General features: G+C 57.5%; 1 protein-coding gene across 5 annotated transcripts in view; it reads right to left on the bottom strand.

Annotated features, from left to right (window-relative positions):
* Positions 1-2,024: 2,024 nt before the first annotated feature.
* ADAMTS7 (ADAM metallopeptidase with thrombospondin type 1 motif 7) overlaps positions 2,025-15,620 on the bottom strand; it is a 35,200-nt gene continuing 21,604 nt past the window's right edge. For 3 of the 5 annotated variants that reach the window (XM_064669345.1, XM_064669349.1, XM_064669348.1), the window contains 6 exons: positions 12,242-14,131; positions 11,811-11,963; positions 11,355-11,528; positions 10,785-10,931; positions 10,434-10,593; positions 2,025-3,552 (listed from right to left, as the gene is read on the bottom strand). In XM_064669345.1, the coding sequence (XP_064525415.1) occupies positions 3,398-3,552; positions 10,434-10,593; positions 10,785-10,931; positions 11,355-11,528; positions 11,811-11,963; positions 12,242-14,131 (2,679 nt within the window). In that variant the 3' untranslated portion in view covers positions 2,025-3,397. The remainder of the gene's footprint in view (positions 3,553-10,433; positions 10,594-10,784; positions 10,932-11,354; positions 11,529-11,810; positions 11,964-12,241; positions 14,132-15,620) is intronic. The other 2 variants (XM_064669346.1, XM_064669347.1) reach the window with 2 other exon arrangements.

Below are 15,620 nucleotides of genomic sequence, written 5' to 3'. Positions count from 1 at the left end.
ACCAGCAAAATTCTTCAGCTCCTCTCCTTGCCGTCCCGGCTTTGCTGCCCCTCGGGGCTGTGCCTGTGAAGCCTTTGTGTGTAGCACAAGGAGGTTTTAAGACCAGGAGAACACAAACCCATCTCTTATTCCTACCTATTCCCTGTTACAGAGCACAGATGGGAGCTGGGGGCTGTTCCTGGTCCCACTGGCCTCGCTGCCTCCCCACGTGCTCAGGTCACAGGCAGGACCAGGGTCCCTCCCTCGTCCTTGCAGCTGATGAAGGACTGATGACCCCTCTGGCTCTCTGGGAATTCAAATCCTCCAGCTGAGACCATCTGGGCCAGACAGAAGCACTTGGTGAGGTCTGAGAGCTGCAAACCACAGGTGCTCTGCAGGGAGACCCGACTGCCCCCAGAGCCGCGGAAGCGCTTTGAGTGTTCCCGTGAATCCCAGACACAAACAAGCTCCTCCATAAGTGCCTCCTGCTTCCCAAGTAGTGAGCTCCCTTCCTTCCTGTCTCCAGGATGGAAATGTCTGGAGGTGACCAAGGCAGGCACAAAGGTCTGATTTCTGATCTGAAGCCAAAAGCCTCTGACTCCTCTCAGAGAGGCTTTCAGGAGATCATGGAATCATGGAACAGTTTGGGAGGGAATGGAGTGACAGGACAAGGGGGAATGTCTTCCCACTGCCAGAGGGCAGGGTTAGATGGGATATTGGGAAGGAATTCCTGGCTGTGAGAGTGGGGAGGCCCTGGCACAGGTTGCCCAGAGGAGCTGTGACTGCCCCTGGATCCCTGGAAGTGTCCAAGGCCAGGCTGGAAGGGGCTTGGAGCAACCTGGGATAGTGGGAGGTGTCCCTGCCCATGGCAGGGGGTGGAACAAGATCATCCTTAAGGTCCCTCCAACCCAAACCATTCCATGACCCTATTTCAAACATCTTTTGATCCATAAGCCCTTTCCTCCTTCCTTTCCCCCCACTGCAGCAGCTGTGTCTGAATAACATCCTGCTTGTGTTGAAACAATGAAAGCATCTTTAAAAGAAGAAAAAAGGCATTTCTATACCCCATCTAACCCTTCCCTCTGTCAGTGGGAAGCATTCCCCCTTGTCCTGTCACTCCAGGCCCTTGTAAAGAGTCTCTCTCCAGAGAGACTCCCTGTAAGTGTCTCATTGAAAGAAAATGAAGCAAGATGTGTGTTATCCTCACTGATAATGCAGTTTCTGTGCTGGTGGGAGGCCTGGCTTGTTATGTGGCTACAAACCAGAAAAAATGTCCTTCCAACAGACTCCCACACTATGATCCAACCTCCTCCAGCCTCAGTGCCCACCTGACACCTCCACATGTTGGCCACTGTCGGGTTCAGGATGCTGTGCATTAAATCCAATCCTGCTGCTCCTGCTCCAAGTGCTTGGGAAAGGGCTCAGCCCTTCCCAGAGGGACACCCGGCCCAGGGCTGTGTTGTGACAGCTGGAGGTCACAGCAGGGCTGGGGTCACCACTCTGCAAACCCCAGGGCTCCCAGCCCGGCGGGGTTGGCCCTTCTGGAGACACACAGGATTTGGGGTTGAAACGGAAAGGATTTGGGGTTGAAAAGGAAAGGTTTCTGGTTGAAAGGAATAGGTTCCCCCTGGCTGCTGCAGTTCCCTGTGCCAAAGAGACACAGCCTTGCCAGGAGCACAGGGACACGAGGTGCTGGTGGGCACTGGGCTCTGCCATGGACTGGGGCAGTGGCTTGGCTGAGTCTCCCACAGGAGGGATTATCCCGTGCCCTCATCCCAGCTGTGGATGGGACCCTGCACAGGGACAGGCACTGCAGGAGGGGCTCACCTGGCTGGGTACCCCTGAAATGAACTGATTTGCAGAACTCATTCACCCCATCGACCCAGCTCACATTTTAATCAACAAATCCCAGTTGCAGAGGGCCGCAGGAAGTGATTTTCAGATGCAAACCAATCCCCCTTCCTGCTGCCAGGGCCTCAACCACCACCAATCAACTGAAAACCCCCTCAAAATTCCCTGAGGGAAAGAGAAACTGTGAAACCCACTTGTTTCCTTCAGTAACTGTTTAATTTACCACACTGGTGAGCTGTGGCCATGAGACCCCAGCACAGGGGGTGTCCCTCAGCAAAGCTGGGAGGGGATGGAGGGAGCCAGGGAGAAGGAAACCAGGACTGAACACAGGCTCTTGGAACATAAAAAATTTACACCACGTTGGAAAGGAATAAAACACAGATGGTGAAGTCATGGGTGTGTTTTACATACGGATCACACACAGGAATTTCCATTTAGGGACCGAGTGTTGCTCCAGACAGGTGATTAAACACACCTGGAGCTGTGACCCGGGATGGGCTCTGGCCTGGCCCTGCTCAGTGCCAGGAGGTTACCCTCCTGATCCCCCAGTTTTTGGGCATCCTCCACAGCCTGAAGAGTAATAGGGAAAGGAATTCCTACCTGAATGCTCCTGCCCTTCTCCAGGGACCGACCTACCAGCAAACCCTTCCCAAGACAGGGAGGGATTCCCACACGCTGCTCCGGGAAAGGAGCTGTGCCTCATACAATACTGGATATTCTAGTTAAAAGTCAGCTAACCTTAACAGAGGGGACTCTAGATAAGCAGGAAAAAAGGGGGTTAGCTTGTAAGAACACAGAAAAACACCTTAAACAACCATTACGCTGCTACACATACAACAATCCAGGGTTAGCACTTGGCTGCCCACGAGGCAGGGGATGTGCTGCTCACCACCATGGCCAGAGCAGCTTCCCTCTCCTTCCCAAAGACATGCAAGGGGATGTGCTGCTGGACTCCAAACCTTGGTGTCCCTGATGATCCCCTCTGCTCCAGAGTGACCCAGGCAGTGGCTCTGGCAGAGAAAGCCAGCGGTGGGGACACAGGGTGTGGAGCCCAGCACAGCCCTGACTGAAGCCAAAACTCGACTCCTCTGCCCTGTTTCCATTTCTTACATTAAATGTATTTAGCTTCAGTAAACATTTTAATGAAAATTACAGGAATGGGTTGCCAGCTTCAAGTCCCTTAAGGAAGAAAAGAGTCCCTACCCCAGAGGGTCGGCGGAGCTGGTGGAGTGCTGGATGCTCACTTCAGAGATACAAAAACAGTAAAAAAAGTCAAGGTTTGTGCTGGCCAGCCAACACCTTCAAGAGGCTGAAAAGGTCAAATGATAGCACCATAAGCATTTCTGGGAGGTGTCCCCCGAATTACTGCTGCGTTGGTTCCCTTCCCCAAAATGCTCCCCCGCTGGGCACCCAGGGCAGTGACCCGGCCCCAGCCCAGCCCAGCCCAGCCCAGCCGATGGTTTGAGCACCGTCACAGAGTGGCACGACTGAAGACACCGGGGCTGTCCCGGGACGAGGCAGAGCCGCTGGTCCCGGCTGTGCCCGGGAGCCCCTGGCACGGCTCCTGTCACCTCCTGGACAGCCGCTCGTCCCCGCGGTCCCGGCCGGGCCGGCGGCAGCTCCGGCAGCACTGCAGGCGCACCGTGGGCAGGGGGCACCGGCCCAGCAGCCGCAGGGTCTGGCAGAAGCCGAAGGTCAGGCGGTCGCGCTCGCAGGGGACACCTGGAGGGGAGGGAGGGGACAAGGGCAGTGTCAGTGCCGGTGTCACATCGCTGCTGACGTGAAAAATCTCCCAGCACGTGGCAAGAGTCGGAACGAGATGGTCTTTAAGGTCCCTTCCAACCCAACCCACTGGAGGATTCTGTGGGAGCTGGCACAGACAGAGCTCCCCAAACGCAGAGCCCACCTGCACCTCGGTATTCCTCATTCCCAGCACCAACAACACCTGGGCTGCTCCCTGCAGCTCCATGGCATCCCCCCAGGGCAGCATCATTGCCAGGGAGTGGGGCTGAGGTGCAGGGGGACAAACTGACTCCTCTTCCCCAGACCCCCCCAGTGCCGGCAGAGCAGCAGAAAGGCCAGAATTCCTTTTTTCTGGGCATTGTTTGGGTTATTTCGAGAACCTGCATCATCTGGTTCGCTTCCTGCAGGTGTCCTGCAGACCCCAAAACAACTCTGGTGCTGCTCCAAGGACGGGCTTTGTTTTGGGAACCACTGCTGGGGGGCAGTGCCCGGGCAGCTGCAGCAGCAGCCGTGGTGGCCACAGCCCCCGAGTCACCCACGGCCACAGCCCAGCCACCTCACTGAGTCACCCACGGGCTGAGCAAACTTTGCAGGAGCTGTTTCCTCTCTGCAAACAGTCTGGAAATCACAGATCCCAGTCCAGGAGCAGGAGTGCCAGGTCAGGGGGGTTGGGTTCACAGTGAGGGAGACTCAAGTGCTGCCCCAAAGAGACCTTGTCCTTGGGGTGTGAGAGGGTGGAACATCCCAGCACCCCGAAACACCCTCACACCTGCCTCCATGTGCACCCCATGGGACAGCACGGGGCATACATCCCATGGGATGGTGTGGGAATGTGGCAAACAGGGGACAGCCCTCTCCTGCACCATCAGCAGCTCCCAGCTCCACCACCAGGCTCAGCCAGGCTGCACCTCAACTGAGCCACAGCAGCAGAGACCCATCACCAAACACAAATTGTTCCTATGGGTATACAGCTGGTTTCATTTTTAATTTCCTCCTTTTCTGCTGTATATCCACACAAGCAGCATCTCACCCAGTTGGGCAAGACTCGCTTGAATTACATCAGCTCTGTCTGATTTTGCCTCCTGTACAAATAAAGTAAATAAATGACAGCTTTTCTCTGGAAAAGGGCAGAGCTGATGCTCCCCTGGGCTGGCACCCCCTGGTCCCCTCACACTGCCCCTCCCCGGGCACCCTCCACCAGGACCACACTGAGCAGGGGCAGAAGTGGGGCAGGAAATGGGTTTTTCTCTTTCTCAGGACACTTCTCTGCTCAGGCAACACCAGGACTGAGCCAGGGGAGCTCTCACTGACCACTGCCCCTCTCCATGTCCCCTCTGGGAACAAAGGCTGTGCCGAGGGAAAGGCTGCTGCCCCGATTCCCACGGGATGAGCCGACCCCAGCAGATGCAGAGCAGAGACTTCTCCCCCCATTTGGGATTTCAGCCACAGCCCCCTCCCCCAGCCCAGCAGTGAGGAGGTCACTCTAAAATTAATTTTCTATTTCAGCTGAGTTATTTCCTCTCCTCCTCCCGAGCTGCAGCTCTCTGTGCCCCCAAAGCCATGGATCCCCCACGCCGCTGGATCCAGCGGCTGCCAACGGAGAAGGACCGAGTGGATCCCGGCTTCACATCCCCCCCCGGCCTGGGGGCTCGCTCCAACCCCCGGGGGCTGGGACAATGTGGATTTTTCCTGCTGGTTGAGCAGAGTGGATAAGAAATCTCTGTACAGCCCAGCAAGGGCCAGGCCAGGAGCACATCCCAAACCTGCCATGAGAGCACCAGAGCCAGAGGGAAAAGGGAAGCATTTGCTCATGCGATGCTCCCTCAGGGTCTCAGGGATAATATTCCCTGGGAGCAACCTTATGGCTCCACCTGGCATTCCCTGAACCCCCAGGGCCCTTTTGCACTGGGACATGGGAGCACAGCAATACATGTATCCCCATGTGCACACACTGCTGGTGTGCTCGGGTGTAGCTGCAGCAAAGCCCCAGGGTGAGGAGGACTCAGCTAAAAACACCCCACAGATGGGTGGGGATGTCCCCATCCCTGCTCGGGGGGTGCCAGGCCAGGCAGACCCCCAGGAGCCCCTCGGTATTTTTAGCCCTCTCTCCTGCTCACTCCACTTATCGCAGCTTCCTAGGAAGTTATTTATGGATCCCAACCAAGCTGCCTCCTGCCTTCCCTTGAAAGAGCCCTGCAGGCTGCTGGGGCTCGTGCTGGGAGGTCGCTTTCCAGGACTGGAGTGAGGGTTCAGCCCTGTCCTGATCCCTGTCTGGCAGGGCAGCACCCCGGGCACGGGCAGGAAATTCCGGTCCCTGCGCTCCCGGGCAGAAGGAGCCCATCCTGCCTGCAGTCACTGCTCTGTGTGCACCACCTTATCAGCACAGGAATGAGGTTACTGTGGAAACAGCCGGGATGGGCTTGGAGAGGGTGGGGAAGAGCCACCTCCCTTGGCTGGAGGCTCTGCTGACCTCACAGGAGACCCCCGCGGGACTCTGGGTCCGAAGCAAAACGAACTCATGGAATCACAAAACACCTGAATGGGAAGGGACCCACAGGGATCATCGAGTGCAACTCCTGGCCCTGCCCAGGAGACCCCAGCAATCCCACCCTGTGCTGAGAGCGTTGTCCAAACGCTCCCCGAGCTCAGTGAGGCCAGTGGGAGTCTCTGAGTTGAGTCCTCATCGCTCTCCCAGCCCGTGCTCGGGGCCGAGGCAGCGTCTCAGGGTGGATGTGTGTGGGGTCAAGCTCAGGTCTGACAGTCTTGGCTGGGCTCGTGATTCCTCCCTGGAATTTGGTCTTGGGCAAGGGAAGCTGTACTAAGCACTTGATTTGTCAGCTCTTCAGAGAGGGCCTGATTTCCATTTCCATTTAATCCTTTTACTGTTATTTTTTTCTATTAACGATTTTTTTATATAATCCTCACACTTCATTTGGACACACGTACCATAAGTCTATGCCAAATTTTAGGCTAAAGAAATAGCTTAAAGAGGGGCTTTAAAAATCCAGGCTAAGTCAGCACATTAGAGAGTGAAAACCCCCACTTTTTTGGGGGTTGTTTTTTTAAGGTCAGCTTGGAAGTCGCTTTAAATTTCATTTAAGCTTCTGCCACCCAGACCTAAGCCTTTACTTCTATTCTCGGGAAAAATAAACTTCCTGGAACAGGTTTTGTAAAAACAAGGAAAGGTTGAGCTTCGAGCTGAGCTGGCAAATCCAGGGATTAGGCTGCTGACCTCTGGCCTTCGGGATGCTCTCAAAGCCAGGGCCGAATTTAACAAACAGTATCCCAAGGTCCTGCTCCAGGGCCATGGTGCCCTCCCCTGTGGTCCCTGGTCAGTGTGATGGGATGCATGGGATGCACCCCCAGTGCCAGCTCTGCCTGCACAGCCTGGCACTGACACGGCCAAACTGGAGAAACCAGTTCTCAGGTGTCAGCCCTGCTGTGGGCAGCATCTTTCTCCCACATTTCATCAAAACAGGGAGTCCTTTCTCAAGCATCCCTTTCCCACTGACTCCAGTTGTTAATTAGCAGTTAATTAATTGCCCTCAATGCCTCACTCAGCAGCACCTCCCTGCCTTGCCCCTGGGATAGGGACTTCCACGCTCAAACGACAGAGAAAATTGGAATTTGCTGCAATTATTTCCCTTATGGATCCCTTGTGGACAAACTCAGCGACATGCAGAACCATGAACAATTCCATTTCCTTACTCAGAGCAAGCAGGAACACAACGTTTAATTGCCAATTAATCTTGAGGCAACCAGAAGCACAGCCAGCCCTGGGTCAGGGGCCCGGTGTCCCCTCACCCCACACGATCCTGTGCTGGCTGTCCAGGGACACAGGGCTGAGCTCCACCCACTGCTCTGTCCCCTTCCCAGAGCAACTGCACCAGTTCACACACACTTGTCCTTGAGCCAGCTGAAGGCTTTACCTCATCCCTTTGGTATTCCAAGCTGAGACACCTGTGGGACAGTGCTGGCTTGGCTGGAGCCAAGACCTGGCCCCATCATCACCTGCTTGGAGAGAATTTGGGGAGCTCACAGACTGCCCCCAGTACTGGATCCAGGGAATGGGCACAAGGGAAATGATGAATTTTATGGCATGACCCCAATGAACCCCCCAGGGGCTGCCTGTGCTCTGTGCCAAGCAGGGCTGTGCCACCATCACCAGGGTCTGCCCAAAAGCCACTGTCCTGGCACGGCCACCACCACCACACCAGCAGAGTGACCAGCTCCGTCCACCCCTTGGCTTCCTCTCCCACAGACAGCAATTCCTGCTTTTCTGGGTTAAAACTATTTGATCTGCTGCATAAACTGGTGTTGGTTTCTCCAGCTGAGCCTGGGGCTCAGCTCCTTTCCAAGATGCTGTAAACAATTCCCCGATAAACCTCCACAGCCTCTGGGACATCCCACGGAGGCATCGGGGTGCCCACGGGCTCTGATGCTCCCCAGGAGCCATCTGAGGACACACTCACAGCTGGCTGCAGCTGGAAGACAACAGGCACATTCAAAAATAACCTTGGTGTAATCTTCAATTAATTTATAACCTGGCAGAAGCACAGGACTCTGGTTCTAATTAATCCCGACCTCCTTTAATTGAGGAGCCGATTGCTGTGAGATGTTTGTTTGTGCTTCATTTGTTCCATCTCGGCTCAAAATCCATCTGATAATGGTCTGAACATTCAAACCCTGCTGGGGCTATTGGCATTTCTGTGTCCAGTGAGGACACAACCGCTCACAGACCCAGCCATGGCTCTGTGGTACTGGAGCACCTCGTGCCAGAGGAGGGAGAGGCTCCTTGTGCTCCTAAGGAAAACATGGATCACTCCAGCCTGCATCCATCTTGTGCAGTAAAGATCCCTTAAAACACAGGAAAGGGCTGCAGTTACGTTCATGCCTTTCTGGGAGCCTGTGGATTTACACATCTGGGATTTCCTGCCATGTGAAAGTTTTGTTCCCCTTCATGCTCTGGCTGGAAAGGTTTGTATTTCCAAGAGGCGTTTCCTGCCCTGGGCTGCAGCCAGAGCGTTTATGTCATTTTTGATCCAGGATTTTAACATTTATTTGTGTGCTTCCTACACATCTCAGTGGTTATTCTGGTCCAGCCTTGGCTCCATGGCTCTCATCACCAAGCCCGGCACGGAAATTTTCCCTTTATAAAAATAGCCGGAACCGCACATCATTTCTTGAGCGAGGCTGACTAATCATTTCCTAAAGGCTGGAGAGCCCCACGGCCCTGCAAAGGCTCCAAAAAGGAGCTGCTTAATGGCTAAAAACATCCCGATGGCCAGCGGTGCCAGTCCCCAAATCCCTCTGAACCAAAGCCAACGCTCCTGCCCTCTCTGCAAGAGGAGTCAGGAGGAACGTGCTGGACACAGGATAAACACAGTTGGAAGGGTGGGAATGGGTGTCCCAGGCTGCAGAGGGGACCTGCCCCGAAGTGTGGAGCAGCCATGGATCCAGCTCCTGCACCCTGGGCATCGGGCACTGCTGCCCTCCTGCCCACCTGCTCCATCCCTCAGCCCTCTCTTTGTCCAGCAGACCTCCTGAGGGGCTAACATTACTTTCTGGGCAGACAAAGAGCTTTTTTTTTGCACAGACACATTAAAAAGATAAAGCTGATAAATGATTGACATGCTCATACCAATGACATCCAATCCCTCCTCATAAAGCTTTTCCTTTCAGTGCCATTAACCCTTGCAGCCCCCGGTTTCTGGCTCACAGGGAACTGCCTGGTGCCATGGGATGCACCTCTGGGAGTGAAGGGGTGTACTGTGGCTGCAGCCAGGGCAGGGAAATGAAAGGTGGGCTGAAATGGGGCTGTCACCCTGAGGCACCTGCCCAGACACACCTGAAGAGGCTGGAGAACTGGCCTTTTATCTGGTTTGATAATGCTGGCCCAGCTTGTTCCCTAAGTTCTGTGTTCTGGGACTTTACCACCAGGCAGCTTTCTGAGAGCTCCATCACTGGCCATTTCCTTCTGCCTTCCTTTGCCTGAATGCCACGTTACCCCTGAACCAGGTCCCTTCACCCCACAGCCCCACCAGGGTCCCTGGGGCGGGTGCTGGTTGTCCCAGTGCTCGGGGACACTTCTGCATCCAACAAGCACATCCCAGCCCCCATCTGAGCCAGTGAGATCCCTGCTCGGCCCCGGAGAGACGGATGCTCCAGACATGTAGAGATGCTTATAACATTCCCACTTAATTATTGATTAGTCAAGCCAGCCTTACACAATCCATGTATGAAACACCCCTCCCATCTTCCCATTGAGTTCCCACACTGCTTCTCAGACTGGTTTTCCATCCTCTCTGATCACTCCTTGCTGCAGCAGCCCCAGTTCTCTGGCAGCACCATGAGCACCCTGTGCCCGTCACCCTTCCCTGTGCCCGGACCCTGGATCCTCCCAGCACTCAGCCCATCCCACCCTGCACCAGCACTGGTTGCACAGCACTTCCTGGAGTCCCTTCCTGGGGTCCCTTCCCAGGAGCAAGACAGCACAGGCCATGACCTGCCCTGGAAAAGTGAATGGAGTGGAGCTGGTCTGTCCCCACTTCTGGTGTCCAACCATGAACCATCCTGGGGGGATGGGAAGTGAGAAGTGGGGAGAAACATAAAGAATGAGGCTAAACTTGGCTAGAAAAACCATCCCTGGTTACAGGACCCAGGACGGGTCATGCTCCTACAGTTCTTAAGAGTCCTGAACTGGGAGCCTGGGTGGTTCCCACACCAATCCCCAAGATCACCACCATGCCCTCAAAACTCAGCATTTGTCCCAAAAGCTCCACAAGCTCCTGGGGAGCACAGCCTATGGACACAGTACTCAGTGGCAGCACAGGCAGGAGGCCCTGGCATCGCTCACTTACCCGGCTCCGAGCTGTCACAGTCCTGGGGGTTGCACTTCTGGGTGCTCTCGGGCCAGGGCTCGTGGTCACACAGGCTGCTGTCCTCCTCGGCCACCCCTGTCTTGGTGTTGATGCACTTGACCTGGCGCCTCTGGATGCCCCCTCCGCAGGGAGCCGAGCACTGCGGGAGCAGGGACCCCGTCAAGCCTGGGGGACCCCTCCCTGTGCCCCTCAGGGCCACCCCAGGGCCACTCCAGAGCCCGGGAGGTGGTTGTGGCAGCAGCCCCACATTGGTTTGGAGGGTTGGGTTTCCCCCATCCTGTTCCTCGTGTTTCCTGCAGATCCCATGGAGGGGAGCCCGTGCCCACTCACCTCCCCCCAGGAGCCCACCACCCAGGTGGTGCAGGGCTGTGTGTTGCAGGGCCGGGTCGTGTTGGGCCGCGAGGTCTCCTCGCAGCGCCCGAGCTCCGGACACGTCACCAGCCGCTCCTGCTCCCCTCCACCGCACGACTCCGAGCACTGCCGGGACACAAACCACGGAATGCACCGTCAGGATCCCAGGGCTGGAGCCCCTCTGCTCTGGAGCCAGGCTGGGGGTTCACCTGGAGAAGAGAAGGCTCCAGGGAGACCTGAGAGCCCCTTGCAGGGCCTAAAGGGGCTCCAGGAGAGCTGGAGAGGGACTGGGGACAAGGGATGAAGGGACAGGACAAGGGGGAATGGCTTCTAGGGTTAGATGGGATAGTGGGAAGGAATTTTTCTCTGTGAGGGTGCTGAGGCTCTGGCACAGGTTGCCCAGAGAAGCTGTGGCTGCCCCATCCCTGAAAGTCCTCAGGAAGTGTTTCAGGCCAGGTTGGACGGGGCTTGGAGCAACCTGGGCCAGTGGAAGGTGTCCCTGCCCATGGCAGGGGGTGGGATTTGCTCAGCCCCCTCCCCAGCCCCTACCTCTCTCCAGGAGGACGTGTACCAGTCCAGGCAGGGCGGGCTGTGGCAGGGCAGCTGTGCTGGGGGTTTGTGCAGCACGGCCTGGCAGTGGAAGGGCCGCAGCAGCCGCTGGTCCCTGGTGTCGACACAGTGAACATCCCGAACCTTCGTCCCCTCACCACAGTTCTTGGAGCACTGGGAAAGGACACGAGCATCACGCTGGGGAAGGGCCAGGCTGTCCAGGAGCCCACCCAACCTGACCTTTCAAGCCACTTTTATTTAGCTTTTGCAAATTCCTGGCCCAAGAGCAGGAAAAATGGAAATATTGTGGGATGAAGACGTTTAAACTCTGTGGCAAGTGCAAACCCTCACCCTCTGCCTTTGTGAGCCATGGGGCAAGAGCCCACCCCCAGAGCAGGGGTGACCCCACACCTGCCTCGCCCCGAGGGGTGTTTGGGACCCTCCCTCCCCGTGTACCTTGCTCCAGTTGCCCACACGCCAGGAGGAGCAGGGTCTGAGGGAGCACCTCCGGGCAGGGACGGGTCTGTCGGCCGAGGCACAGCCGTCGTCGCTGCCGCTGCTGCAGCGCACGCTCCTCCAGATCGCACCCACGCCGCACGTGGCCGAGCACTGCAACACAGGGCAACCTGCTCCTCTGCCACCCCACACCCACCCCCCGGGGCCGCCTCTGGCCGAGGCTGGAGCAGGGTGGCCCGGCAGAAAGGTCCCTGTGGACTCAGCTCCTCCACGGGCAGTGGGAGCGGTGCTGGTTAAACTGGGCTGGGGGATGATGTGGGAAGAGGAGCTTTCCTGAAGGCTGCTCCTCTCTGAGCAGTCCCACGCCAGGCAGCCCTCAGGGAAAACCCTCCCCCATACCCCATTCCATGTTAGTGGGACTCAACACGTACCTCACTCCAGTTCCCGACTTCCCAGCTGGCCACGGCAGTGGCTGCCGCAGTGGTCGATGGTGGAAGCAAAGCCTCCTCCTCCTCCTCCATCCTCTTCTCCCAGAGCGGTGGGGGAGCAGGGGAGGGCTGGGACCACTTGTGCCCCCTGTCACTGAAGGCAAATGTCCCTGGGGGTGCTCTGGGTTCCCCTGGCACGGTGATGCTGAGTGGGGTCCCGTGGGAGGTCTGTTCAGCACGGGGAGATGCCGGCTCCGGGGGGTGGGACATCCCTAGGGTCCACCATTCCCAGGGGGCCTGGGAGGGGGATGCTCCCACTGGGTGTGCAGCTGGGCTGTGAGCTGGGGCCGTGGGCATGGCTGGTGCCAGGGCATCCTGCTGGGTGAGGCTGCTGGAGCTGAGCTGGGTGGCTGGTCCGGGCACAGTGGAGGACAAGAACACTGCTGTGGGAAGGGCTGTAGTGGCCACCCAGGGGGCTGAGCTCAGGGATGTGGGGGTGTGGAGCTCTGGCTGGTGCCCTGCCTGCCCCATGGGACCCCCGACAGCACCCACGGGAGAGGGATTCACAGCAGGATGGGTGCTGCCAGCACTCCATCCCATCTCCCACCCTGGTCCCTGCAGGGTGGGGAAGGAAAGATCTGCTCTCTCTGTCCCACGGGGATGCTCATCATTACCATCTGCTGGCACTGCCTCTGTGCCCACCACCCATCCTGGCACTTCTGCCCCCCTGTCCTGCTCCGTGGTGTCACCGGTAGTGTCACCAGGGAGGACAAGACCCGTTTCCCTGGAGTCCTCGAGGCCTGTCCCCGCAGACCCGGCCCCGTCGTGCCCCTCCCTGCCGGGGTGACCCGGCCCCAAACTGCCTGCAGGGCCCTCACGGCTCCCGGGCACTCCGGGAATGTCGGATACCTCCCCCCCGGCACTGCCCCGGGCTGTGGGCAGTGGAGTGGGGGGATCAGCCGGGTGGGGACCCCAGGGACTGAGGCCATGGGCTGGAGCATCCTGCCCAGGACCTGTCCTTGTCAGCACAGCTCCGTGGGGCTCATCCAGGGCCGGGTGGCTGTGGCTGTTGGCAGAGCTGTGACTCGTGGTGTGCTGGGGGGGTGGGTGGTCCTCGGAACGGGGCACTGGCACTGGGCCCTCCTCCTCACCCAGGAACCCAGGGATGGTGTATTTGGGAGTGGCTGATCCTGCATCCTCCAGGACCATGCTCAGGAAGTCGTTCCTGGCTAAATCCCCAGGCTCCATCTCCCCCTCATCCACAGGAGCAGAGGCTTTGGTGCCCAGATGGTGCTCTCTCTCTCCTCCCAGCTCGGTGGTGAGCAGGACATCAGTGGGCATCTCCCAGGGCCCCTCCACGTCGTTGTTGCTCAGCTCTGGCTTTGCCTCCTCACCTTTCGTCTCCTTCTCCGTGAAGGGATAGTAAGACAGATCCTCGTGGAAGTTGATAAAATTATAATCATAGTAAAAATCATCGACAAAGACGTTTCCCTTCCCGGCTGGGAAGTCCTCCTCGGGGATGACATTGACGTCGTTGGACTCGGGAATGTTTGGGATGAGGGGGTTAAATTTCACGATGTGGTTGCTGGGGACGTGATGGATCTCATTGAATATCTCCCTGCTGGAGGAGCCGCTGCCAGACCAGTCTGCGTTGGCAGTGTCCGTGTTGGCAGTGTCCGTGTTGGCAGTGCCCGTGTCCGGCTGGCACGGGGGCCGGGAGCAGGGAGTGTCCGGCTGGCACGGGGGCGGGGAGCAGGGAGTGTCCGGCTGGCACGGGGGCCGGGAGCAGGGAGCCTCCGGGCGGGGTCTCTGCGCGGGGTCACAGGCGGCCCCCGAGCTGTTGCTGCAGTGGACAGGGCGCCGCTGGGTCCCATTGCCACAGGTCACCGAGCACTGGGGAGGGAAGAGGGAGGGAAACGTCAGGGATGGGGGCAGGGGGGCTGCGGGGCGGCAGGAGGAGCAGGGATGGGGAGGGGGTTGGCAGCAGAGCCCGTGCCCCTCACCAGAGCCCCCCTCTGAGAGGCCAAAGGGGGTGCTTGGTTGTCCCATGTGCCACGATGCTTTGGGCACAGGGGCTCCACGTTGCTCTGCCACACTCCCACCACCCACCCGGGTCCCCAGGCACCTCCTGTGCCATTCCCACTGGTGGCAGGAGTCAGGAGCAGGGAGGACTGGTGCCACTGCTGCCCAAATTGAATTCTGGGGCTGTGTCCTGTTAGAGACCGTCCCTAGCAGGGCTGGTGTTGAGGGGTACTTTGCTCAGGGTGATCCTTGACCTGCACTCCAGCCAGAAACAGTTTTCCCGGGAGATGGGCACTGGGAGGGGCACTGGATAAGATGATCTAATAGGCCTTTCTTATGACCTATCGCCATGAATTGCATCTCTTCTTCTGGAAAAGCATTTTTTGAAGCAGGGAATAACAACGTGGGTGTTGTCTGAGTAGGGAAAAGGCAAAGGTCAGGAAGGAGCTTTGTGGGGGACACCCCGGCCCCACCATAATGGGCTCTTTCAGACGGGTCAGTAAAAAGAAACCAAGAGGCTGGAAAGATCAGCAGCATTTTCTGCTGCATTTGGGCCTTGTGAAAAGTGTCCCTGCTTATGGCAGGGGGTTGGCATGAGATGAGCTTTAAGGTCCCTTCCCACCCAAACCATTCCAGGATTCTCTGATAACACCACGTGGCCACCACAGGCATTTCCACCAGCTGGAATAAAACATTACCCCACACCAACATCTGTGAGAGGGCTGCAAGGAGGCTGCTTCCCCCCCTGGGATGGCACTGCCAACCCAGGGAAAACAGATCAACTCCCACAAAGCTAAAATTTCCCAGCAAAGGCCTCCAGCTCCATCCAGGAGATAAACTCCAGGTATGGCAGTGCTTGCAGGGGGGAAGCAGGGGGGCTATTTGCCAAGGCTGGGTTATCACGGAAGCCTCTGGGACACAGATAAGGAATGAGGGCTGGTAGGAGCCTCGTGGAGGAACACACAGAGCTCACAGGAGGGCTCAGCCTTGAGCAGGAGCCACCACAGCCAGCTGGGTCATGCTCCTGCCAGGAGAGAGACGCTCCCCTTGGGAACTAATGGACAACAAATCATCCTTCTGACTGCACCAGCTTCCTTGGAAAGTCCATAAAGCTGGATGTGCATTGCTTTAGGGTCCTTCTGAAGGCACTAAGTCCTGGTTTAAGCAGTTTGCTGGGCTACCCAAACCCCAGAGAAGCCCTTTGGTGTCGGGTGCTCTGGTGCCGCTCCCGGGGTCTGCACGGACAGAACCAGCCCCAACCCCTGCTAGGAACTGCTGCCAGAAGGACCACGTTTCTGGGAAACTTCAAAGCCTCTCTCATTCCCCTACTTACAGTGGTGGTGGAAACAGAGAAAAAAGA

This window comes from Pseudopipra pipra, chromosome 12 (genome assembly GCF_036250125.1).
Source record: "Pseudopipra pipra isolate bDixPip1 chromosome 12, bDixPip1.hap1, whole genome shotgun sequence".
In the NCBI taxonomy this organism is placed as follows: Eukaryota; Metazoa; Chordata; class Aves; order Passeriformes; family Pipridae; genus Pseudopipra; species Pseudopipra pipra.
The sequence above is the reverse complement of the archived record's forward strand: the minus strand, read 5'-3'. Positions and strand labels throughout refer to the sequence as shown.